Below are 27,671 nucleotides of genomic sequence, written 5' to 3'. Positions count from 1 at the left end.
ATTTCTAGAGGTCAGAAGTCCAAAATCGGTATCACTGGGGCCGAAAATTCTTAAGTGTTGACCAGGCTGTGCTCCTTCCAGAGGGTCTAGGGGAAAATGTGCTTCTTGCCTCTTCCAGTTTCTGGAGGCTGCTGGTGTTCCTAGGCTTGGGGTTGCATCCCTCCAGGCTCCGCCTCCCGCGGTCACACTGCCGTCTGCACGTCTGTGTGTGCTGTCAAATCTTCCTCTGCCTCCCTTATTATAAGGATACATAGGACTGCAGTGAGGGCTGATCGCGATAGTTCAGGATAATCTCCGCATCTACAAGGATGCTGTCTCCTTATAAGGTAATACTGACAGGTTCCAGAGATGAGGACCTGGTGTCGCTGGGGGGGCCCCCCACAACCTCTCTGAGTTTCATCATATGGGAACAGTAAGAGTCCCTATTTTACAGGACTGTGGCTAGGATTAAACGAGGCAATGAACGTGGAGTGCTTCCAGTAGTTCTCGGTTTAGAGTCCATGCTCGATAAATATCAGCTGTCATCATCCCTACCCCTACCATCATCATTACCATCATCTACTTAAATTCTTCCCCTCTCTTGGAGAGGATGAGAAAAATCCAGTAAGCACAGAATGCTGAGATTGTAGAACCTGGACACACTTTAGAATTCATCTACTCTGACATATAGGTTAAACGGAAGTCTAGAGGCATTGACTTGCCCAGGATCCCACAGCTAGAATGAAGCAAATTTATTTCGTTGTAACATTTTATTCATTCATTCATTCATTCATTCATTCATTTATTCATTCATTCAAAGTAGGCTCCACACCGAGCGTGGAGGCCAATGCAGGACTTGAGATCATGACCCTGAGATCAAGACTTGAGCTGAGATCAAGAGTTGGACGCCCAACTGAGTCATCCAGGTGCTCCTCATTGTAACATTTTTTTTTAAATTCTAATTTTTAAAAAGATTCTATTTATTTGAGAGAGGGAGAGAGAAAGACAGCACAAGCAGGGGGAGGGGCCAAGGGAGAGGGAGAAGCAGACTCCCCACTGAGCAGGGAGCCCAACGCGGGGCTCCATCCCAGGACCCTCAGATCATGACTTGAGCTGAAGGCAGACGCTTATCTGACACGCTGATCCCAGGTGCCTCTCACTATAACATTTTAGATACTAGGACTCTGTAATCTGTAGATAGGGACACCGAAGGAAAGGGATGATAGGGGATCACTTAGGGAGACTGAAGGTGAGAGAGACTAAAGATTCAATGTGAAGGGTGAATTAGGTAGTATCTTCATTCCCATTTTAGAGATGAGGACACAGGGGTTATGTGCTCAAGGGCACATAACAAGTGATAGAATTAGAATCCCAGCAGTTGGACTATAAAGACCAGGTGCTCTCAACCCCTCCCTACTCCCTCTTCCCAGTAGATGGTTTCTCAGCATGAGTTATGTATTCATCTCAAGTGGTTACACTGTAAGCGAGAGTAAGAAAATGCAATTTCCAGGAGACACTGAGAGCTAGAGCTCTGGAGAGGGCTATGTCTTCAGGATAGTCTCCTTGGACTGGGGATTTGGGAATGGTGGAAACAGCGGTGTTATTTGAGATATCCTGACCCTACTGAGCACTGTTCAGCTGTGGGCATTGTGCTCCCAGCTCTCCGTGTTGCCCAGATCCTCCCTCTTCTCGTGTCCCAGGCATCGCTCCTGGTGGCTGGACTCTTTGGAGCTGTAGGAAGCCCATTTCAGGCACTATGTTCTGCCCATATGTTCCGGGGCCATCTGTCACTGCAATTCCCAGAGACAACAATTTGGTTTCTTTAATCATGGCTTTAAGACCAAAGTTAATTGATACAAGGTTGTTCTAATTAGTAAAAAATGCCTGTTACAGAAAAATGATGTATACATAAACTGCAATTCAGAAGAGGGGAATCTATGCAGGGTATTTTTATCTGGCTGAAATGATAGATCCCCAGTCATGACCAGGGGAAACAGCCAGACATGCTGATTACAGCTGACTGTGTTTGCAAAGAGCCAACAGCTGATTAAAACGAAACCTTGCACTAATCGTGGGGAACTAAGGGAACACACCAAATTAAAATTTCCCATTCTCTTGGTCTTTACAAAAATATCAAATGTTAGTGTTTGGTTCTTGATTCATTACTTCTGCATGGTAAATATCATGTTTGGTATTTACTGTGGGGTCCTCAGGGCCACAGTGATCTCAGCAATTGTGCTAATTTGCATTGTGATGTATACATTCCTTTAAATGGATATTCATTTCAATATAATTGAACATTGGAGGCAAAGAAAAAAAATGACACCAATTGATTTTGCTACTTGCGTTAGGGACTTCAGAAAATGTGCTCTAGGCAGACTTCTTTTTTTTTTCTTCAAGGCTTCCCAAGAAGACTGGAAACTTCTTTTCAAAGACATAAGCCTTGTCCTACTCCACATATTTTTGAAATTACCTTTCTAGATTTGCGTTTATATCCTGAAGCATGATTTTGACTCTTCCAGGCAGTATCAGAATTCACCTTTTGTATTAATCTGGCTTTTGGAGATAGCCAGAAGTCATTTGGAGCCAAATGTTGTCAGGTGGCCACGTTGTCTGAGATCCTACACACGCTTTTTAAATTTTTAATCTTTGTTGGAGTAAGACTCCCTTCTCCCAGCAGCTCACTCCCCTATTTCCCGTTTCCTACTTGTTCCTACCAATCTCATTAGCAAAGAATTCAGGCAGTCGAGCCTGTTAGAATTCAAGGTGAAAAGATAAGTAAAGAGACAGGCTTGAGGAACTTTTCAGTGAGTAAGAAGCATGAGTTTTATGACATCTATTTTGGCTGATTTTCTTTTCTTTCCTTCTGGATTCTGGGTAGTTGAAGCCACCAAATAAAAATCAGTCCTCAGCAAACTGGAGGCTTGCTGTGCTCATCAGTTTTCTGACCCGGAGGACTAACCTGTGCTAAAGTATCTTCCCCTTTTGACTCTCTTGATTCCAAATAACCTCAGCAGAAGTCGTGTCACTGTATATTAATATTAATGAGTTAGATCAGATTGCATCCTAAGTATTCACTGAAAAAAAAAAACAAAAAACAAAAAAACCAGAGCCTGTATTGATTTGTCTCCAGCTCTGTATTGTTGTCACTTAATATAGTGTTCAATACAATCTGTCCACACGTACTTCTATCAAATAGACAATATTTACAAGGACTTTGTATTATAAAAGATACTTTCCAGCTTCAACACAGTACCCTCATAGGTCCAAACACATAAGCAATTACTATTTTTAAATGCGCAACATGATCCAAGACTTAAGTACACGTGTTACCTGACCTTGGTTAAAATACCCGGAAGGTAATTCTCTTTATGGGCACGGACAGTCCTGCAGAGGATTGCGGTCTTAATTCTCCCTACATTTTCATCAGTGCACATGGCGGCATGCGGCAATTTTGAATGAATATGGCCTCTCTGAGTCAGGAAGGCCAACTGTTTGGCAAAGAGGCAGTGACCTTTCGCAGGGCAGGTTGTGGGACTAGGGCATCTTAAAACCAGGTCAGAGAGAGGATTATGGCTTATGGCCTCCCGCCCACTCAGCCCCTCGGGCTCGCCCAGCTGCCACGGGTGAGTCCTGGCCCCTCCGATCCAGCTGCTGACCCAGCCTGCAGAGGATTACTGGTGACATCGCAGCTGGCATGCCTTTGGACAAATACCATTTTTAAACGATGAAATGTTTTCTAATAGGCAGTATAGAGACTGACATCACGGCACCCACCCATGTACCCATCCCACCGGCCCCCCCGGCCGAACATTTTCATCCTGTCTTTTTTTTTCCCCCAAGAAATAAAATATTAGCTTCCTGTGTCTTGCTTCCTGCTTCCTTTCTTTCCTCTCTCCTAGGGTAACCTCTTTCCTGAATTTGTTGATGATCATTTCCCGTGCAGGTTTTCCTACTTGACTCTGCAGGAATGTAGTCCTGGGCGCTCTAGTGTTCTTCTTCTTCTTTTTTTTTTTTTAAGATTTTATTTATTTGCGAGAGAGAGAATGACAGACAGAGAGCATGAGAGGGAGAAGCAGACTCCCTGCTGAGGAGGGAGCCTGATGTGGGACTCGATCCCGGGACTCCAGGATCATGACTTGAGCCGAAGGCAGTCGCTTAACCAACTGAGCCACCCAGGCGCCCGCTCTAGTGTTCTTCTGCACATGTTTTCAAACTTCTTGCATAAATGGCGTTTTACCGCACAAATTATTCTGAAACTCTTACTATTTTTTTTTGCTCAGCTTTATGTTTTTGAGATTTAGTCATTGCGCTAGCTGTTTGCTTATTTTTTCTCAGCCCTGTGCCCACCTTTCCATATTGTTTGTATTCCTCAGGCTCCTTCGCCAGTTGGTTTCTCTTTGGGTTCTGCCAGTAGGAGGCGTGGAGGGGAGGAGAGAAGTCTTCGTTTTCCTTTCTCTTTTGCTCTTTCCCTTCTTCTGGTGCTTTTTCCTGCTGCTGCCGCCTCTGCCTCTCCCCCGCCTCTCCCCCCGCACCCCAGCTCCAGTCCTGGCCCCTCCCCCAGTCTCCTAGCTTCCGGAACACTCCCTCCTCCTTTATTCTCCCAGCCCAGGAGTGCAGCGCCTTCCTGCAGTTTCTAGTCTCTGAATTAGCATCCCTTCTTCTTTTCTTTTCTTTTTTTCTCTTCAAGCTTGCAACATCTGCATAACCAATTCCTCTATTAAGTCTCCTGTGTTTGTCATGACTACTGGGGTTTCTAACTGGGCCCTGACTGCTGCATTAATTTTAGTTGCTGGACCATTAATTTTAGTTGCTGCATAGTATTCCCTCCTATGACTCACAATTTATTCATCCGATCTCTTGTCGATGGGCATTTTGATTTTTCCTTATCGCAGGCAATGGAAAGACTGCATTCTTGGACCTGTTTCCTCACTCACCTGTGCAAGAGTTTCCCTAGAGTATCTACTGGAATCCTGGGTTACAGGGCTGTGCTCATCTTCCATTTGGCTGGCTGCTAACAAATTTTCCAGAATAGCTGTCCCATTGCCTTCTCTTCCATCACTGGGTACTGTCACACTTGCCATTGCTGGCAATTTGATGGATTTGGCATGATATCTCATTTCCATGATTTAAGTGTCTTTCCGTTCTTTCCTCTGTGAGTTGCCTACTCATATCCTTTTGCACATTGTTTTTCTGTTAGGTTGCTTGTATTTTCCATATCGGTTTATATTACTGTAAATTGGATTTCTTTATATATTCTGAAACACTGGTTATATGTGTTGCAAATATATTTGTCCAATCTATGGTTTGTTGTTTGCTTTGTTTCATTATATCTTTTGTTGTATAGAAGTGTGTGTGTGGTTTTTAAAAAATATAGTCAAGTTCGTCAGTCTTTTTTGGTTAGTGGTTTTTGTTTCTTGTTTAAAATATTTTTTTTCATAGGGGCCACCTGGCTGGCTCAGTTGGTGGAGCATGTGACTCTTGATCTTGGGGTCATGAGTTCGAGCCCCACATTGGGTGTAGAGTTTACTTAAGAAAATAAAGTAAATAAATAAAAATTAAAAAAATTTTTTTTCTTTATCTCAACATCATAAAATATTTTATATTTTCTACTAAAATATTTAAAGCTTTGTTTTTCTGATTCAGGTTTGCATTCCACCTGAAATTTATTTTTTATATGGTATAAGGAGCACATTTTTAACTGTATAGTTAAACAATTATTTCAGCATCAATAATTATCATGTATAGTTTACCGTTTTCCCACTGATTTGTAATGCCAATGCTGTCATATGTTGTGTTACCATATGCATGTGGTCTGGACTTTATTCTGTTCCATTTCTGGACTCGTATATTCTTGTGCCAATGCAACAGAATTCTAATTAGAATGATGTTACAGAAAATCTTGCTAACTTATGGGCAAGTCCCCACATCTTGTTCTTAAAAATTGTGGATAATCTTGGTTTCATTCTAGCACATGAATTTTTTTAAATGGACATGGAATAGATTTATTATTTAATTTTATCATCACCTTGTCAAATTCCATGAAAAATCCTGTTCAAGTATTCATTGAAATTACATTAAGTTTATAGATTAAACCTGGAGAGGACAGACAACTTCATAATATTTTCTTCCTGTCTAAAAATAAGGACTATCTCTCCCTCTACTTTTTGGTGATTAGATGAATTGTTTTAATTGATTTTTTTAAAAGATTTATTTATTTATTTGAGAGAGAGAGAGAAAAAGCACGAGGGGGAAGGGGCAGAGGGAGAGGGAGAAGCAGGGCTCCCCGCTGAGCAGGGACCCTGATGTGGGGCTCCATCCCAGGACCTGGGGATCATGACCCGAGCCGAAGGCAGACGCTCAACCGACTGAGCCACCTAGATGCCCTGATTTTAACTTAATTTTATTTTAATTCCAGTATCATTAACACACACTGTTACATTTGCTTCAGGTGTACAATGTAGTGATTCAGCAATTCTATACATTACTCAGTGCTCATCACAATAAGTGTAATCTTAATCCCCTTCACCTATTTCACCCATTCCCCCACCCACCTCCCTTCTGGTAACTATCAGTTTGTTCTCTATAGTTAAGAGTCGGCTTTTTCCTTCCTTCTTTCTTTCTTTCTTTCTTTCCTTCCTTCCTTCCTTCCTTCCTTCCAAACTCTACCCCAAACATAGGGCTTGAACTCACAACCCCAAGATCAAGAGCTACATGCTCCACCAACTGAGCCAGCCAGGTGCTGCTGTTTGTTTTGTTTCTTAAATTCCACACGAGTGAAATCCTATGGGATTTGTCTTTCTCTGACTGACTTCTGTCACTTAGCATTATATTCTCCAGTTCCATCCATGGTTTTGTAAATGGCAAGCTTTCACTCTTTTTTATGGCTGAGTAATATTCCAGTGTATATATACATATGTACACACATGTATGTATATGTATGTATATATACATATATGTATACATATATATATACATAGACATACCACCTTTTCTTTATCCATTCATCAGTTGATAGACACATGGGCTGCTTCCATAATTTGGCTGTTATGAATAATGCTGCAATAAACATAGGGGTACATATATCCTTTTGAATTCGTGTTTTTGTATTCTTTGGATAAATACCCAGTAGTGGAATAACTGGATCATATGGTAATTGTATTTTTAATTTTGGGGGGAAACTCCATACTGTCTTCCACAGTGGCTGCACCAGTTTGCATTCCCACCAACATTGCATGAGGGTTCCTTTTTCTCTACATCCTTGCCAATACTTTTTGTTTCTCATGTTTTTGATTTTAACCATTCTGACAGGTGTGAGGTAATATCTCATTGTGGTTTTGAGTTTCATTTCCCTGATGATGAATGATGTTGAGCATCTTTTCATGTGTCTGTTGGCCATCTGTATGTCTTTTTTTCTAAAATTTTTTAGAAGATTTTATTTTTAAGCAATCTCCACACTCAGTGTGGGGCTTGAACTCACAACCCCGAGATCAAGAGTCAAAAGCTCCACTGACTGAGCCAGCCGGGTGCCCCTGTATATTTTCTTTGGAGAAATGTCTGTTCAAGTCTTCTGCCCATTTTGTATAAGTTCTTTATGTATTTTGGACACTAACTCCTCATCAGGTATATCTCACCCATTCAGAGGTTGTCTTTTAGTTTTGTTGATTGTTTCCTTTGCTGTACAGAAGCTTTTTATTTTGATGTTGTCCCAATAGTTTTTTACTTTTGTTTCCCTTGCTTTAGGAGACAGATCTAGGATAATGTTGCTACAATACTTATGTATTCTTTAAGTGTTTCCTTAATACAGCTGTATAATTTTTTTTCCATATGGGTCTTGATCATCTTTTGCCAACCTAACCTTACATATTTAATAGTTTTATTGCCATATTTAATGATTTAATGGGATCTTTTAAAATCACATTTTCTAATTGGCTATTTCTACTGATTTTTGTATAGTGATCTTGTATCCAGAAACTTTATTAGTTATAGTAGTGTGGGCATGTGCATCACATTAATAGATCTTTTGATGTTATTTTCTGGCATTCCAGGGATAACCCAATGGGGCCATGGCTAAATTCAATTTTCTAGAACTTGACAGCTTTTAAAAGGTGCCTTTGTACAAAATCTGTAATCTTTTAGGTTACAGAGAAATTGAATGACCCCGCAGAGTAACTTCATCTATCAAAGGGTCAAAAGGCTTATGCAGAGCTGGCTATTTTGGCCTTGAAACCTAGAACAGCCTTACCTGCCTCTATTGACGCTTCTTGGTATGCTTTTGCTTAATTTCAGTGATGATTACCACCACATTCCCTTCACTCAGTTTTAGATTCTTTTCCGACTGATCTCCATTGAGAGCTAAAACAATATTAACTACCATCCAGGTTTTTGTAACTCTCCATGGTGCTTATCATAGTACTTATACAAAGAGTCCCAACCTAGGAAAAACTTGGTGTCTACTGATGAATTGATGAGCTTCTGTTCATTCCCCATTGGAATTTCACTTTTGTTCTGGTTTTCACGAAGCTAAGAGCTGAGTTTTGTGCTCAGTGGTAGCACATTCCCTGAGTCTGCTTTTAAATATTACTTTTCTTTCTATGCACTGGGCTTATTCATATAGCTTTTCTCTCCCACCATATAGCCTCTTATTTTTTTTTTAATTATTAATTTTACTCCTATGTTAATGCTATACAGTTTTATTCCTTGTATGCTTCCATGGAAGTTATGTCAAATCCTTTTGTGGGTAGGTGGGGTTTAATTCTAAATAAAATGAGAAATGTTCAATAAATGTTGACTGGATGGAGAGTATGAGGACTTTAGTGGGGAGGCAGATTTTCCAAAATCATTAGTGTAGGAAATTAGTTTTGATGTTTTAGTGTCTGCTTATAAGTAAAACACCCAAACCTGTATTGAATTCAGGGGGGAAATCCAATTTTACTTTCTGTTAGTAAATAAAAAAGCATTTCACACCTTATAAAATAATGGTGCTTGGCATGATAATTGCACATGTATACCGTGAGTATTTTGTTTCATTAGGTACTGAATTGGACCACTCATGAACAGTCGTGGGCTTTTCCTTTTGAGCTGAATCTAAATCTGATTTTCAGAAAATCGCTACTAGAGTGATCGTGTTGTCCGGGTGGCTGAATTCCAACAACCCTCCTTCAAGGGCATCTCCCGGAGGGGAGCTCGGGTCAGTAGCTCAGGGACGATACAAAGCGTTTTGTTCTTTTACTCACGGCCCTTGCCCGGTCTCCCAAGGAGACAAGTTGAATGCCCACTAAGTCATGCTTTTCCATTACTCATTCCGCCTTTTCTCCGAAGGTGGCGTGTGGGAGGTGTTGTGATCGGGCTCGATAAGAATAGGCCGGGAAGCTTGCTGCGGGATAATACACTCATCCCTTTGCGTGTTTCAATTCCGACTGCGCCGTGTTTGGCGGCTTCGCCGAGCGAGAAGCTTTCCAAACGCACAGTGACTCCACACTCGGCCGCCTCCCGTATTCATCTCAGCCCCTCCGCAGCCGCCTGGCCCTCACTGTCCCGCCCCGCCCCGCTTGGCCAAGCTTTGTTTCCTTACAAGGCGGATCATCAGGTGGGCCAGGCGCGACCGCTGCCGAATGACGTCCTTCGCGGGTCACCCGTGAGGGGACTCTGGACGCCGGCCTCCCCAACCCCGCAGCCCCGCAGCCCCGCACCCGCGCGGGCGTCCGGGCCACCAGGAGGCGCCCGGGCATCTCCTCAGCTCCTCGCCCCATCCCCTCTCTGACTCACCCTGCGATTGGCCGGCCGCCCCGAGCTCTAAGCCCCGATTGGCCGCCTCCCGCGTCAATCGCGGACGTCGGGGCGGGCCGAGGTGACGCGCGGCGGCCCGGCTCGGGGCGGTGTCCGGCGCGGGCGGCTGCGGGCGGAGCTTCGCGAGGAGCGACGCGGGGCAGTCAGACGGCGGCAGCTTTGGGAGGCGCCAGCGCGAGTCCGAGGCGCTCCCCGTCCGCAGCAGCTGCCACCGCCGGCTCATCGCCGCGCCCCGGCTTCCAGTGCTCCCGCCCTCCCCGCGCCACGGCCCTCGATGCGGGGCCGGGCCGCTGCGTGATGGGGCTGCGGAGCGGCGCCCTGCGGCTCGCGGCAGCCGCTGCTCGCGCTGAGGAGCGTCGGTGCCGGGCCCCCCGCGCCCCCGCGCGTCGCGGCGCCTGCTGACCCGGCCCGTCAGTCCGCCCGTCGGTCCGCAGCGCGGCTGAGGTAAGGCTGGGGGCGGGCGGCGGTTGGCGCCGCGGCCGCCGGGGCTGGGGAGGGGGCCTGCGCAGGGGGCCTGCGGGGGGAGGGGAGGCCGGGCCGGGGCCGGGCGGGGTCCGAGCGGAGGAAGCGCGGGGCCGGGCGGGAGCCGCGCCGCCCCACCGGGGCACGGGGTGGGGTGGGGCGGGGCGGGGCACCCTCCCGGGCCGGCAAGCCCCGACCTCGGGTCCAGCGGCCTGCTGGGTCGCCCGCAGTGCCCCGCACCAGCCCTCGGCTTCCCCTGAGCCGCGGGACTGGGGCTGTGCCCGCGGTCAGCCGGCCCGCCGTCGTCGGCTGCCTGCGCTCTCTGCGCACCCTGCAGCTCTGTGGAGCGGCCGCCGCGCCGTTTTGAAGCCCCCGGTTCTCGTTTCCCCCATCCCCTCTCCCCCATTACGGTTGGCGTCGGAGCTGAGCCTGGGAAGGGGGTTATGCCCTTTGGCCAGATGAAGGTAGGAAGGGGCTTGGCGTGGCGGAGGGGAAGCCGATGGCGCGAGGAGCGGGGAGAGGAGCGCGATGGAAAGGGAGGGGGCGTGTGGGATGCTGGCCAGGCGCGCGGAGGGCTGGTGTGGTCTCGGCGTTCAGCAGCCCGGGATTACTCTGGCAGCCATATTGGGAGGATGATCTGACAAATCCTTTGGTAGCCAAGTCCGGTTGCTGGAAGGCACCGAGTGACAGCCCTGGCAGCTTTCAGGGTGACTGGCCGCGCCAGAAGCCAAGCTGTGGGGGTTGGGAGCCTGCTCGAGCAAGCTAGTCATTGTTCATGCAACACAACACATTCCGGCCCTAAAACCAGATTTGAACTCCCGAATCACTTTTTCTCCTTGGTGAATTGCTAAATGAGCTTCTGTGCTAAAGTGCCTTCAAGCTTCCATTCTTGTTGGGGTGAATACTGTGTTTCTCTATTCATCTTGTACGGCCAGTGCTATGGACATGGAGGCCTGATGATGATACCTTACATGTGCACAGGCAGATCTGAGGATTGTTAAGGCCAGTTTACCAGTACGGAGGCTTCGAGTTAGTATACTGCGCTGGGTGGGTAGATTTTCAGAGTAGCTCACCGTGCAGAGATTTAGTAACCTGGCATATTCTGACAGCGGGAAGGCATGCAGCAGTATTTCTGAGGATGCAGGTTGTCATCTTTGTGGAATCTGGAGGTAGCTGAAATTAGATTGTCAACAGATCCCTTGCTCACATATCTCTTACTGTTCTAGGCAGCTGTTCTGCCGACACTGAGTATGTTGCTTTGTGTCATAGATGGGTCTGTCTGAGCCCCATGAAAGTGTGGTGATTGGGTTTGAATAGCTCTTAAGTGATATCATGGTGGATATTTTATTTAAAGGCTGGCATTTTGTCAGCTTAGCTTAGTCATAATAAAATCTTAGCTTGTGTTCTCTTAAGTGAGGTGGTGCTTTCTAATTAACTTGGTGCTGCTGTTGGATTATGAGGCAGGTGGAGTTAAATGTACCGTGTGAGGATGGAGTATGAGGACTGCACACACCTTGGGATTGTAAAGCAGATCTGGAAATGATCAATAACTGAATTCAGTGTGAGCTTGTAAATCTGGCTTCTCCTACATGCTTGAGGAGAGTGGCATGCCTGTCTTTGTGCCTTTTGCTTTCAAACTTCATTTCTTAATGAACAAATTCCTGTGACTTCTTAAGTTGAACTATCTAAAAATTTTCAGTTAGGGTTTTCTAAGAGAAGTCTTAATACTTTATTTTTGTGTTTTTATCATTAAGCTTTCCTTTTAAAACTTAGTTGAGGGCGCCTGGGTGGCTCAGTTGGTTAAGTGACTGCCTTAGGCTTAGGTCATGGTCTCAGGGTTCTGGGATCGCCCCAAATCGGGCTCCCTGCTCGGCAGGAAGCCTGCTTCTCCTTTCCCACTGCCCCTGCTTGTGTTCCCTCTCTCGCTGTCTCTCTCTCTGTCAAATAATAAATAAAATCTTAAAAAAAAAACAACACAAAAACTTAGTTGAATAAAAAATGGTGTCAATGGAAACTAGTGCTTTTTGTATTACTTTAGCATGAGAGAAATACAGAATGTCTGTTTTAAAATTCCATGCCCCAATTAAGAACTATTTCTAAGTTTTAAATTTTTACAGTTACTTTACTAGCAAAAAACGATCTGAAGAATTGTGTTTAAATATAATTTTCAGCATTTGATAAAATGAGACCTGATTGTGAACCTGATTTGGTGGCAGAATTTTATGAATCTGTGCAGCTCTGTTTTGATGAATGTTTTTCCAAAATTTATCCAATTAAGTACAGCTTCGAAGGCTTTAAACAGACCATTTTCCCTTCCAAGACCAGATATGAATGCAGCTTTCCTTTTTTCTCTTTCCCACTTTGAATTTGTTGAGGGAATAAACTCGCAAGAAGAATGCCAATAGTCTCTCCCAGGCCAAAGCTTTCTAGCCCACTTCCCTGCCATGGTCTTGTTCTGTGTACAAAGTAAAGGACAACACTGGGCCCCTGCCTTCTGGTTTGTAAACCCCTTCCCGGGCTGCTAATCACAGCAGGTCTTTTCCAGGAGTGAAGCATATCCTTTTGATCTTGTAAACTGATATAATTTTACAAGGCTCTGAAGTGAAAGGTATAGCCTGTCTACTTCATGTCGTTCTCTTTGAAAGATGGCCTTGTTGGAACAAACTGATGAATTTCTGGAGTTCATAAAAGTTTGAATAGCAGTGCACCCCAGAAGTCTGGGGATAAATACACATACTTTCAGAACTTTTCTTTGTGCAGCTCATTAGAATAGAAGATAAATGAAGCAGATGTGACTGTGACAAGAAGTACAGAAGGGTCCTGGGACTTCTCTTTGAGGTGGACTTTTTGGTTAATGGCCCAGTGATTCATTTACGCTCACTTTTATGACATTCATTACCAGTTTATTGACAGTGCATATAGAGATTTAGTTCTTTACTCTCAAGGAATGTACACTTTACCATTTGTATACAGACATGGTAAGATAAGAGTTAACCCTAGGTCTTTTCCGTTTTAGTACAATTTAGTGGTTTAGTACAATTTAGTCTATACTGTGGTAGTTTCCATGGTTTTTATAGTCAGAGCCTTTTCCCTTTTGTATTGCCATATAATACTTACCTAATGCTCAGTCGGTACTTTTATGATTGCTTTGTCGTTGTTTGTATATGTGTTTGAAGTCACAGGATTGTAAATGTCTGATGGATTAAAGAAATTTTTTTTTATATTTAATATCACATTGTTTATTCCAAAGTGTATCATTCAACTATACCATCCTCTACCATTGCTCTGTGTGATGTCTTTGATACTTGGCTTAATTCTCCCTCTGTCTGAATTTCTGACATCATCCTGGCAGATGCCAATGACTATAAACAATAACAACAACAATAATGACAAAATAGCTCACTCATATTGAGCCCTTTCTATGTGCTAGGCTCTTTTCCAAGCAGTTTACATTGTTCACTAGTTTAATCCTTGTAACAACCATATGAAATAGATACTGTTACCCCCTATTTTACAGATGAAGAAACAGAGGTTAAGTGACTTTCCCCAAGGTCACTAGAAATAAGTACGTAGCCACTGTACTGTACTTCTTCTGTAACTACCTTTAACCATAAAATTCTTCTGACTTCAGTTCAAGCAAACGTTCGCTTCATGCTGTTCCGGTAACTCAGTATTGTGGCCCCATCTTCTACCTTGTCATCACCTTCAGATCTGTCTTAATGTCAGATTGTCCTTCAGATCTGAAGCTCTGATCATTTACAGCTCTCATTTTTGTAGTCTCCTTCTGTGTGCTCTTCCACATCGTCTCCTGGTCAATCAAGCCTCTTCCAGATTTTACTTCTTTGTCTTCCTTTAGTACACTTAACTTCTGGGATGCACTGCTTCAGCTCTGTGACTTCTGGGGTGCACTGCTTCAGCTCTGTGACTTCTGGGGTGCACTGCTTCAGCTCTTTTCTTACCAGCACTTGCAGTCTTTAATTCTTTATTATTCTGCAAGACCCATTATGCAGATGCCAGTCTTACATCCTTCCTACCACCCATACCTTCTATATTTAGCCTGCCATGGAGAAATCTCACACAGTGCTGGGGGTTAGTGCCACAATTAATGTGTAATCTTAGGTCTCTGAATCTGTTTTTGGTGTCTGTTGAAGTAATTCTAATTCTGTTCATTTCCCCCCACTGTTCTCCACAGTGACTTCTAAAATTTTGACTGCTTTACTCAAGCCTCCCCACTGCCCCATGCTTGGCTTAAAACCTTACCTACCACCTCATAGGGAAAAAAAGGCATGAACTACCCCCCCCCGCCGCACGCTTCCTCTTTCTCTACTTAAAGAATTCTCTGCCTTCTTTCTTACCTTCTTTCCTCCAGTCATAGAGAAAAGGTTACTCTCCCAGACTTCAGCTAATCCCTTGGCTTGTGTTCTGGATGTCATCGCCTTGTAATCTTTAGGGACTTGCTGTATTGATTACTCTTTTCCCCTTCCGCTGTTTCCCTACAGTCCCACCTTAGGGCCTTTGCTCTGACTCTTCTACCTGAGAGAACACTCTTCCCCTGGAGGCTGCTTGGCCAACTCCTTCATGTCCTTCAAGTCTTTGCTTAAACCTCACCACCTCAGCAGGCCTACCCTAACCTCATTTATGCACGTGCACAGAGTTCCTCCCCACCATACTCCTGAGCCACCTGCCTTTGCTGTACTTTCTCTCCCTGTAATGCTTATTATCACATAGCATTCTGTAGAAATTATTTTAATGTCCCCACTTGCCCTCCTAGAATTAGAATGTAAGCTTCTCCATGGCAGGGATGTTTATCTGTTTCATTCATTGATTTATCCCAGACTCCTGGAACTGCCTATCACATGGTAGGTACCTAATAAATAGCTGTTGAATAAAGTATAGAAGCATGCAGATGTCTCCTAATAAAAATGGGGAAGTGGGGGAGAAAAATCCTTCCTTCATTCCTGTTCCCTCCTAGCTGTCACTCTCCTGCCCCTCACAGCCAAGTTCTGGAAGCAAGGAGGATACTTGTATTTCCACTTCCTGGCCTCCTAACTACTCCCCAGCCCACCATAGACTGGCTTCAGTGGCCCTCACTTCATGGACACCTGCTCTTGCTCTGGTTTCCAGCCTGTTATTGCTGAAACCAGGAGACACACTTCATGCCTTTGCTGCACTGGAAGTATTGCCTACTTCACACTCCCTCCTTCATTGAACTTTTGTCTGCTTCTGTTTGGTGGATCTGGTTTCAGATCTTGGCCTGCTTTTCTGGCCACTCACAGTTATCAAATTCATTCAACACAAATTTTTGTATAATTTTTAAAGTCTTTTGTTTTTAGGAACTAGAATTTTGACATATTTCTGATGTTAAATAGAATAGGTTTATTACAGGAACTTTTTTTGGTTTATAATTTCTACCACTTACTGCTTCTAAAAAGGTTTTAAGCAGCCTCCCACAAATAGCATAAATATAAGAGGGGCTGCTAAAGTATAGATAAGAAAGAAAACTCTGTGTAACAGGAGGGAAAACTAAATAAATAAATTACAGCAATTTGTGTAATGTGGTTATTATAATTTAGTTTTGAAACTTTTAGAAGTCAAAGTAAAAAGGGAAAGAAAATATACATATACATATATATAATGGTTCATCAAGAGAAACTTTTTTTTTTGTAATAAATTCTAAAACTGTAAGAGAAAAGTGTTAGACATCCTGATACAAGGATGTACATACTAAGTGCTTTCAACAGGTAAAAGGAAAAGATGTTCTTCAAAGACCTTTTTAAAAAAAATCATCCACCTGCTTTCCAAACTGAAAATACAACACTAAACCATAATCAGTCTTTTTTATGAAGGATATGACTAATATGGTTCAGATATGTAACTTTATATAAAGATAAACCTGAATTTACCAGCAGAAGACTCATTATTTAACCCTTGTGAGAGTCTGGAATACTTGTATTGTCATCTAAATGAAAAGTACTTTCTGTATCTGTTTATCATGTGGCAAGATTGACACATTGTTGACACATGGATGGAAAAGTCTGACCTGCATTCTTGCCCAGATAATGAGCTACCTCCTAGGCCGGTAGCTGCAGAGGTGTGGTCATGGGGAGGTTTCAGAAGGACGGAACCTTGGTTCATACCAATTTTTTTTTTCTTTTTCTTTCTTTCTTTCTTTTTTTTTTTTTTTTTTTGTCATGCTGTCCCTTTAAGGGTAGGGACTCAACTCATACCAAATTTGAATTAACTACTTACCATTTCTACACTATAGCTGAGCTGAGTTCATTTTAGCCTGGACAATTCCAGGAGAAGGTGTTGTCTGTCATCCACTTTGACAATAGAAGAGCTTCAGTGGAATGTGGGATTTGAGTGGCAGAATTCCCAGATCTGCTAAAATTATGAGACATAGCTTCAGATATTAGAATGAACTGACTTACTGGGTAGAGTTTAGTATTAACTATCCAGACTTTGGAAGAAAAAAGAAAAAAAAATCACTTTCATTTAGAATCGTTTATTTTATGCCATAGGAGCTGTTGTCTCTTTTTATTTTTATTTTTTAAGCTCTATGCCCAGTGTAGGGTTTGAACTCATGACCCTGAGTCACCTACTTTACCGACTGAGCCAGCCAGCTGCCCCTAGGAGCTGTTGTCTCTTGATGCACCTCTTGGTTTATGAATAAAATCATGTTACCAGTTAAAAGGAGGATCCTTGATTTATTAATTGCAGTGACAGGAGGACATGTGTCTAATAAATCCAAAATTGTATATTAAAACTTATTTTAGTATAAAATGGTTAAAAGAAAACAGTTGGAGAGTTTGGGTGAGCTAGTTTAACCCCATTTGAGATTGAAAATCTGACCTGTCAGGAGACTCTGCAGTCTGATTCTTGGCATTGGGTTAGAATGCAGAAAGAAGCCTTTCCAACATGTGATTCATTTTGAGCTTTCACAGCTTGGCTCATGGCTGATTTTTATTCATAGAGCCAAAGACCAAGAATAGACAGGTAATTCATACACACAGAAAAATAAATTCTTACCTTTTGGGGGGGGGCATTTTATCGGTATAGCCATGGCCAGTGACAGAGTATTGGGTCCTAAAATCTGCTTGGTCCTCGTGAAAATTATCGGCCTGAGAGATGGAAAACTTATAATAACGAAGTTTTCATAGCATCTCAAAATGGGCTTACTAGCTACAGATATTTATTTTTGGGGACCCATTCATTCTTTAAGTTATAATTAATTTTTTAAGCCATAATTCATTGGAAAAGATGATCTTTTAAACAAGACTGCTTGTTGCTGTTGTAAATTTGCTGCTGTATAGCAAATTGTGTGAATATTGAATTTAAAAGACTGAATTTCTTGGTTAAATTCTATTTTCACTTGTGATAAGCATGTACTGAATACTGTATCAGTGTATGAGAGTTAAGTGAACTACTGGCTGCAGCATAGGACAGATGGAATAAGTAGGAAAATGAATCAACACAACATTTTTAAGGAGCAAAGAGAAAGAAGGTATCACTTGTGGCTCAGAAAGGGGCACATTAAGGAATGTGTGACTTAACGTTTCCTGCTTCATGGTGATATTTGATCTTGTCCTCGAAAGATATGGACTTGTAATAGGTTGAGAAGGAAGATTGAGCTTCCAGGAGTAGAGTGTTTGGTGCACTAAGAGGGTGCTTGGTAGAGAAGAAGGCTTGAAGCTGGTCAGTGAAAATGGAGGCTGGGGAAGGAGGTTGGATTGTGGAGGCCCTTGAATTTTTAGGTTATGTTCTGAGGCTGCGGAAACCAATGGAAGGTTTTTAAGTAGAGGAAATGACATGAACTGACTTCTGTTTTAGGAATATAATCCTGGCTCTTTTCTATAGAAAAGGAATATTACAAAAACAAACCAACCAAAAACTAGTATTATTTCATTCCTGTTTATTCATTTTGCTGAAAGGTCAGTTTGAGAATGAATCTTCTCCTTAGGCTCCTAATAGTCCAGGGAGTCTCTGAGGGCAAGTTCAATTGCACAAGATCAGAGTTAAGCAATTGGGCAAAAATTCAGAAAAATTCAAATAAATTGGGCCTGTTTTATTATCCCTTTATTGTTAGTGAGTGCTTCTGGAATTTTTGCTCCATTCCGCTTTCCTGATGCTTCTAATTGTGTGTCATAGGAAGGAAAACCGGTCAGAGGAACAGTCTAGAACTGAGGCTGTGTAAGTGATTTAGAGTATGTGTGATTGTCTTTCCTACCTGCCTTTCTTCCTTTGGCTGCTCAGAGCTTGGAGAATAATTTTTATGCTAATTAAAAGAAGTATTGTTTTCCTATAACTTCCTAAAATTGTTTTTGTAATTTAATTGTAATTATTGTTTCCAACTGGAATTTAAGCCTGATTTCTGGCTTATATAACTGGTAATTTTTCTTAAAGAGCCAGGGAATTTTGAAGCTGTAATTCTTTGATGTAATTCTATTATAAAGAGATACTGTTTGGGGCGCCCGGGCGTCTCAGTCGTTAAGCGTCTGCCTTCGGCTCAGGTCATGATCCCAGGGTGCTGGGATTGAGCCCCGCATGGGGCTTCCTGCCTGGCGGGAAACCTGCTTCTCCCTCTCCCACTCCTCCTGCTTGTGTTCCCACTCTTGCTGTGTCTCTGTCAAATAAAATCTTAAAAAAAAAAGATACTGTTTATAGTAGTAGAGAGGTAACAAAGTAACACTTTCTGTAGTTCATTTAACTGTAGTTTCCTATTACTATGTAAAAATTTTTTTAAAGATTTTTATTTATTAGAGAGCGAGCGCGCACACGCGCATCAGCAGCGGGGAGGGGCAGAGGGAGAAGCCAACTCCCCGCTGAGCAGGGAGCCACATGCGGGGCTTCATCCCACGACCCCAGGATCATGACCTGAGCTGAAGGCTGACTGAGCCACTGAGGCGCCCCTACTGTGTAAAATTTTAACTCGTGAAGGTGGTTACAGTTTTACCTTAAGACAGTTAAATCAGAAAAAATACATATTTAGGTTCAAATTATTTGAGAAAAGTGATTTTGTTATTTATTTATTTGGGGGGGGAAGTAATTTTAAAATGTACTTATTATTTCCAAAAAAGAATGACTGTTAGCTTTTTTAAATAGGAAGGAATTTGAAATTAATTTTATCCTTTTTCCTTTTGATCAAACGACTTGTCTCTATTTTGAAACAACTTATGGTTTTTATTAATGCCATTCGGGCATCAGCCTGTTGACAAAATAACCAGGACTTCAACCAAAATATTTTAACTACCATATTCAAGACCCTGTATCTAGGGGATTAGAAACATGACTGAAATTCAGTTCTTATCCACAAGGAACTTAAAATATATAGTAGAGATAAGAAAAGTAAGTAACTTCCTTGGCCTCAGTAAGGTCAGTGAGCTGAGTAGTAATAAATGGAGAAGCATTAGCATTTAGTTCGGGAGGTGGGGAGATTCTGTGAAGGCTATAGACATAGGTGGCGTACAAGAAGATCTTAGAAGAATAAATTGGATTTTGAGAAGAATGGTAGAGGAAGAAGGGCACAGTGTTCCTTCAGGAGCATTGGAGCAAAGGCACAGGGACAGAAAAGCATGAGATACTTTCAGGAAGCCCTCTGGTGGGTGGTTGTTAAGGAATGTGGATGGAAGGCAGTGTTTTGTGGGCTTGTAAAAATAGGTGGTTTATGTTGCAGGACACATTGAACGCCAGTGTGGGAAGTGCAGTCACTGCTTGGGAGACAGTAGAGGAATTTTGAGGATTTTTAAGTGGACACTGATATGAACAGACCTGTGCTTCAGGAAGACCAGTTTGTCAGTACTGCATGGTACGGATGGAGTAGATGAACGTGGCAGTATTGTGCAGTAGGTTTGGCGTAGAAGCAAGAGAAAGTGGTAAGGTTAACAGTCTTGGGTAAGAATTATTGAAGATCTAAAAGGGATGGCAGGGGTAGAAATGGAAATAAATTTTATAGGTAGAAGCTGTGTAATTTAGCAATTGATTAGATGGATAGAAGAAGCAAGTAGGTGTTGGCGGTCTGGTTAGTGTTTTGGTTCGTAGTTACAAATGCATGGTTCTTTATATCTGAATCCCGGCAAGGACGTTTCAGCCTTTGTTGTCTGTTTCTAAATCAGTCAGCAGCATTCAACGCTTTGGCAGGCCTTGGATAGAATACAAAAGAAAAAGGTTTTGTTTTTTTAACTTAAGTATCTAAATATTCTATAATTGTCATTTTGGCAGACTCGCTTCTTCTATCTTCCCTTAACAAATTTCTTAACATTATCTGATACCCGATCTATGTTCAGACTAATCTGCTATCTAAGAAATGTTTTTTTTTGCGGAGTTTCTTGATTAAAAAAATCATTGCATTTGGTTGATAACTAACACAAGTCTTTTTTATTACACCCCCCCCCATGCTATTTATTTTAAGAAACTGCGTGACATGACCTGTAGATTTTTCTGTATTCTGGGTTTGGCTGATTGTATCTTTCAGGTATCATTTAAATTTTTCATTTGCTCCCCTATGTGTCCTGTAACTGGTAGTCTGAGCTGAGGCTCATTTTCTTCATTTTTTTTTTTTTTTTTTTAAGGGGGTGGGATAAGAACGCTTCCTAGGTGGTGCTGTGTGTTTCCCACTGTAGTACATGTGGAAGCGTAGACCACCTGGGTGTCCCACTTTTAGTGATGTTAAGATTGATTAATTGGCTCAGTTACTGTCCTTCTAATCCTAGCAATAAGATGTTCCCACATCAACCAACCATTCATCTAGGGCTTTTTTTTTTTTTTTTTTTTGTAGCCAGTCACGATTGTTGCAGAGAGCCTTTATATCAGTAGGGTTGGAAAATGGTGACATTCCAATTCTGTCATCTCTTCTGCAGTTATTAGCCAGACTTTTTTTTTGTGAGAAGAACTTGCCCTCATTGACTATTTGGCTGTCCTGGAGTATAGTTTATATAGGATATACAGACTGGGTGTATGCTTACTTCTTTTATTTGCCAGTTTTCAGAATAATGAGGCTTTTTAAAAATATTATGAACTTGTGAATTTATACATTTGATGTTCTTCAATCCATTTGTGGTTTGTATGAACGTATTTATCTTTATGCTGTAATTCCATGTTTGGGAGCCCCTTTAAGTTGGCACTTGTGTCCTTTTGCCATGACTCTATTCATCTTTGTTAGATTTCTTGCTTGTGATCACAATAAAATGTCCCAGGATCATCTTGAAATTTCTTGCCCAGACTTGGAGTTAGCCATTTTTTCAAGGAGCCCAAGTTCAAAGAGTTTTTCAAGGCAATAGGAGTTTCACTTTGGGAAGCTATTAAAGAACAGTACAAGATAGAATGCAGTCACATGAACGTATTTACCTATGGATAAATGGACTATTGGATTCGAATACCTAAAAAGGACTATTGGATTCGAATGAAAAACTCAAAGATCAGTTCCACTATTCCAAGCATGGTAGGCATGAGGTAGTGAGGACTAGATTAGGCAGTGGCAGTGGGTTAGGGTAATGGCAATGGGAATGAGAGGAAGGAATTAATAGCAATATGTATTATGTTTTAAAAGTTTTGATATGGTATGTCATTAATGTTAACACTAATAAAAGGATTCAAAGAGAAAAACAAAGATGACTGCAAGATGTATGGTATGGGGTCAGATAGAAATGGGAAGATTGGCAGAGATTGCTAGTTTGGGGGAGAAGATAATGGAGCGTGTTGAGTGTTCAGATGTGGCTGTATATCACAGTGAACTTTGTAGGGGGGGATTGAAATGTGTTCTGTGTCTTGCTTTTTCTGAATACTTCATCCACTCTTTTGGCAAAGTACTCAGCTAGTGACTATAGGTGATGCTGTATTGACTGGGAGTGTTAATAACTCTAAGCTTTCATTTGATAAATGTGATTACAATAAATGTTTGATATATTAAACAAGAACCATCTGTTTAATGTTAAGTGAAATGGGAAACAGACTGGAAAAACATCACAGCAAATATAAAAAAGATTGATATCAATAAATATTACAATTATTTGAAACAAAACCAAAAAATGTCAGCAAACCAGGCAAAGGACTTGAACAGATAATTCTCACAACTGGGAAATATACAGTTAACCCTTGAACAATGTAGGCATTAGGGGGTGCCCTTCCCTTCCCCTCCCCCTTGTAGGGGAAAATCCATGTATAACTCATGACACCCCAAAATTTAACAGTCCACTGTTGACCAGAAGCCTTACTGATAATATAACGAGTTGATTAGCAGACATTTTGTATGGTATATCTGTTACATACAATATCTTACAAAAAAGAGAAAAGAATACGTTAAGAAAATTATAATGAAGAGAAAATATATTTACAATACTGTACAGTATTTGTCAAAAAAAATCCACGTGCAAGTGGACCTGCGCATTTCAAGCCCATATTGTTCAGTGGTCAGCTGCAATTTATTAATTCACTCCTTCAGCAAACATTTATTGAGCTCTTTCATCAGGCACTGGTCTGAGTGGTAGCAAACAAGATCTCTGAGCTTTTGGACGGAGGTGTGAGAGATGGACAATAGCCGCGTTCCAGAAAAACAAGAATTTCAAATAGTGCTATTAGGAAAATAAGGGTAATGAGGTAGAGAATGGCTTTTGGTTTTTATTTTGTTTTGTTTTGATTGATTTTTGCCTTTTATTGGAAAGCATTAGTAGTTGTGCAGCTGTAGTTTAGGATTGCTAATTGCTAATTATGTGGGAAAAATGAGATTGAAGTTTTATTGGGGTTCCCTGATAATTGGACTTATATGTGGTTTTCTTCTCAGTTTTTTCTTTTGTTTGGTTCCTCTTGAAGACGTTTATATAATGGATAGAGTGCAGATTGAGATCTGTCGTTTTTTTGTGGAGCTTACGTGGGTTCTTTTCACAGAATAGTATTTATTTTGTTCTGTTGGGAGGGAAACTATTCCTCTGAAAAATGTTCACATTTTTCCCTGTGGCTTCATTCAGTAGTGAAATGTAGTGATATGATTTTGCCATGAGTCAGTGGCACATCTGAGGGTAGAACCTTCTCTGGAAACTTCTCTGCTCATAAAGGATGGTTTAAAGGGTCACATGAGGTACATGTGGAAATTAAAGGAATCCCTGGGTACTTAGAAGTGGAAGGAGCTGCTGGAGCTTATCTTTGTCCTTTGCTGTTTAATTATATACCATGTAACTGAATGTTTCAAACTGCAATTGAAGTATAGGAAGTTCAGAGCATTTCTTTAAAGGAAGGTAATAAGGGGTTTTGCAGATGGGAAGTTACTTGTGTAAGGAACTCTCTCTAACAGATAAACATTTGTTGTTGTTGTTGTTTTTTAAGATTTTATTTATTTATTTGACAGAGAGAGAGAGAGCGAGAGCAGGACCACAGCAGGGGGAGTGGGAGAGGGAGAAGCCGGCTTCCCTGTGAGCAGGGAGCCTGATGTGGGGCTTGAACCCAGGACCCTGGGATCGTGACCTGAGCCGAAGGCAGACGCTTCCGACTGAGCCACCCAGACGCCCCAACGTTTGGTGTTTTTCATGTATTACTGAAGATTGATCCAGAAAAACAGAGAGCAAGAAAGATGCCTGTTACTTTGCAATTATATTTATTATTATTGTTATTATTATTATTGTTATTATTTTATTATTATTAAGTTTAGGGACTTTTTAGGTATGGGAAAGAGATATGGAATAGGAAAATAAGTTTCAGTCTTTAATTTTCTATTTGGAAGTTTTTGAGAATAGAAGATCTATGGGAAGAAAAGGGATGAAGTTTTTAGAAACGGAAATAGAAATAGTCCTGAGACTTAGCCTGTGCTTTCTTTAATTCTGACTACCTGTGTGGGATTGCTTTCTTTTTCAAGGAAACTTGAACATAACTTCAAAAGAAGATTTGATTCTTTATTTCTGGACTGCATATATATAACAAGACCATCAGAATGTCGGGAGCCTCAGTGAAGGTGGCTGTGCGGGTTCGGCCCTTCAATTCTCGAGAGACCAGCAAAGAGTCCAAGTGCATCATTCAGATGCAAGGCAACTCGACCAGTGAGTTCATGTTATTTTCTATCAATTATATCTCATCTTCCTGTCCTTTTTCTTTTCCCTTACTGTGAACAGAATAAATGAACATTTGGGTAGTAACACTTTGAACTTTGCTACTCTGAATGATCCACTAAATGGTCCCTGTGATATTTGCTGTAGCATATTTAAATATGGACTGTTTATTTTGTTCTTTACAATTGAGAAATCCCTGGAGAACTACACTAATTTAGCTAGAGTTATTACATTGAAATCTTAATGATAATAAAGGTATAAGCAGTGATTTTTTTACTTAATCATGATGTGAAATGTATCTATTGAGGCTCTAAGATTATTTTTCTTTCTTGATTTTAAATGGTACTTGAGCTTGCCAAGATGGTCTTAACTTACTCTCCTTCCTTACAATGGTTCTTTGAGTTGAACAACAGATTTAGCTACAATCAATAATAAACTTGTAAATTTATTACTAAGATTATAAGTAATAATTTGCTTATAATTTTTTTTTACAAATAAGATGATTTATTATTGAAATTTAAGTCCTTGCTTTCTAGCTTCTTTCTTCATATATAATTGCTTAGGTGAAAAATGACTTAAGCTGGTTTATTTTGTACTTGCATTAATAATGCCTTGAAATGGATCTGTAGGCAAATTATTAAAGTGGCAGTAGGTTCTACTATCTTGAAACCTACAACTTTGTGATAAAGCAGAATCATTGCTCTCCCAGACACAAGTTAATGCTGAGTTGTTGGGGAAACCATTCTGATTTCATCTATTTGTAGGCCATTTGCCAGTGTTCTCTAGAGGATTCTATCAGTGGGAAATAAAATTGTATATATTTAAGGTGTACAGTGTGATGTTCTGATATATGTATACATTGCAAAATGATTACCACAATCCACACTAATTAATGTATCCATCACCTCTCATAGTTACCCTTTTTTGGTGTGCGCGTGGTGAAAACACTGGAGATCTGGGACGCCTGGGTGGCTCAGTCAGTTGAGCGTCTGCCTTCAGCTCAGGTCATGATCCCAGGGTCCTGGGATCGAGTCCCGCATTGGGCTCCTTGTTCAGCGGGGAGCCTGCTTCTTCCTCTTCCTGCTGCTCCCCCTGCTTGTGCTCTCTCCCTCTCTCTCTCTAATTGATAAACAACAAACAAACAAACACTGGAGATCTATTTCTCAGCAAATTTTAAATATATAATACTTTATTATTAACTATAGTCACTATCCTGCACATTAGGTCTCCAGAACTTATTCATCTCAGGACTAACAGTTTGTATCCTTTGATCAATATCTCCCCTTTGTCCCCATCCCTACCCTCTGGTAACCACCATTCTGTTCTCTGTTACTATGAGTTTGCCTCTTTATTAGATTTTTTTAAAGATATGAGTCCATGAATTATATGCTATGAGTAACTGTAAAAGAAAAAGATGCAAAATTTAGCATTGAATTGTACACTTTAAATGGGTGAAAGGTGAACTTTATAGGGTATGAAAATTTTAAATTTTTTTTTTTTTTTGAAGATTTTGTTTATTTATTTTGACAGAGAGAGACACAGCGAGAGAGGGAACACAAGCAGGGGGAGTGGGAGAGGGAGAAGCAGGCTTCCTGCTGAGCAGGGAGCCTGATGCGGGGCTCAATCCCAGGACCCTGGGATCATGACCTGAGCCGAAGGCAGACGCTTAACGACTGAGCCACCCAGGTGCCCCGAAAATTTTAAATTTTTTAAGAAATGTCAGTATTGATCATTTGCTCCTTAAAGTTTAAGCTAGATTTGTAATTGAACTAGAGAACAAATGTTTGTTTGTTTGTTTATAAACAAATTTATTTATTTATTTGAGAGAGAGCACAAGCCGGAGGGCGGGGGGAGATGGGAAGGGGCAGAGGGATAAGTAGACTCCCTGCTGGAGGCCCCAAGATGGTGACCTGAGCTAAAGTTAGACGCTTAACCGACTGAGCCACCCAGGTGCCCTGAGAACAAATGTTTATGCTCTTAAATGTCACTCATTTAAGCTATGTTGTTACTTGTGCTTCATTTTAAGAGTTACATTTCACATAGTATATAAGTAAATCTTTGCACAGGGGCCATGCTAATTTGTAGCAGTCCAGTTTTAGTATATGTGCTGCTTAAGTGAACCCACTAAATCCTGATTATTGAGCTCTTGTTTTTCTCTGCAAAAAGTATTTAATTATAACTTAGTTTGGAGGCATTTTTGGCTGTTGGCATTGCCTCTAAAAATGCTGGTATGTATCACAAGTTCTTTTAAAAGGTAGACTTTAGGAAATCCTCGATCAGGAGCCAGAATTAATCCTAAAAAGAACTACTTTTCCCTGTGATACGTTTTGCATACTGAACTATCCAGGAGAAATCCCCAGTGTCACGGGTATCTGTTGCTACTTTACTTATAGGGTTGCAAATCTTACTAAAAACTTGTAAGTAGAGAATGAGTATTAAAAGGCCATATTCATGAAATGTGAAAATCAATTTATTATATAACAAAAACAAATGGAAAGTTTTATTAATATAAATAATGATACTAGTGGTTTTTTTCCTTGATGACAAATCGTTTTAGAATGCCCACGTCTTAAATTGGCTATAAGTTTATATTCATTGTCAAAGTCAAATAGCATTGTGTTCATTTCCCCACAGTTTTTATTTTTGTGATTAGGTGAAACCTTCATTCACGTGGTATAAAATTCAAAAGGTACAAAGAATATACAGTTAAAACACTTCCTCTCATGTAGAGGACCAATCTGTTCCTCTCCCCAGAAGCAACTTGTGTTTCATTACCCTTCAGAGATAGTGTAAGCGGCAACATCTTTTTCTAAGATAGTTTTTTTACCATTTTAATTAGTGGTAAGTTATAATATTAGCTTATTTTTCAGTCTTGACTGATTTGTATGTTTTATTTATTTCTTACCCCTTCCCCCAGCAGTGTATGTTTTAAATACCTGAATAATACAGTTCATGTTTATAATTTGTAATAGTTGTTTCCTTTGAGATTTTAGCATGAAAGAATATCCGTGTAAATTAATAGGGTTTTATGTCTACTATATATATAATGGTATGCTGAGTACTAAATAGAATATCAAAAAAAAAAAAATCAACTGACCATGTAGGAGAAGAATGCTATTATAGTATGTAGTAAAATTGAAAGTTTTTCTGTAGTTCTGGATAGTTTGAGAAATAGATCTGGGTCTGCTAGATTTTCTGACTTTGCTATTTTTTTTTATCATACAGATTAAAAGCTCATAAGAAATTATTAATGGATTACAAAAAAGGTGTTAGAGCTCATTGTTTCTAAGATCTACAGATTTCTTTTTGACCTTGTTGTTTTGGTTGTTTAGAAAATACTGTCAATTTAGGGGGGAAAAGTAAAATTATCCAAATACGTTATTAACTCTGGATAAAGAATGTCAAATTTTT

General features: G+C 41.0%; 1 protein-coding gene across 9 annotated transcripts in view; it reads left to right on the top strand.

Annotated features, from left to right (window-relative positions):
- Window positions 1-9,890: 9,890 nt before the first annotated feature.
- The window catches only part of KIF1B (kinesin family member 1B), a 137,807-nt gene continuing 120,026 nt past the window's right edge, over window positions 9,891-27,671 (top strand). For 7 of the 9 annotated variants that reach the window (XM_036123477.2, XM_036123474.2, XM_036123471.2 and 4 more), the window contains exons 1-2: window positions 9,901-10,212; window positions 24,071-24,251. In XM_036123477.2, coding sequence (XP_035979370.1) covers window positions 24,146-24,251 — 106 coding nt within the window. In that variant the 5' untranslated portion in view covers window positions 9,901-10,212; window positions 24,071-24,145. Of the gene's footprint in view, window positions 10,213-10,533; window positions 10,695-24,070; window positions 24,252-27,671 lie in introns of those variants that run through there. The other 2 variants (XM_036123478.2, XM_036123469.2) reach the window with 2 other exon arrangements.

Source organism: Halichoerus grypus, chromosome 5 (assembly GCF_964656455.1).
Source record: "Halichoerus grypus chromosome 5, mHalGry1.hap1.1, whole genome shotgun sequence".
Taxonomy (NCBI): Eukaryota; Metazoa; Chordata; class Mammalia; order Carnivora; family Phocidae; genus Halichoerus; species Halichoerus grypus.
This window is presented reverse-complemented; position numbering and strand designations above follow the sequence as displayed.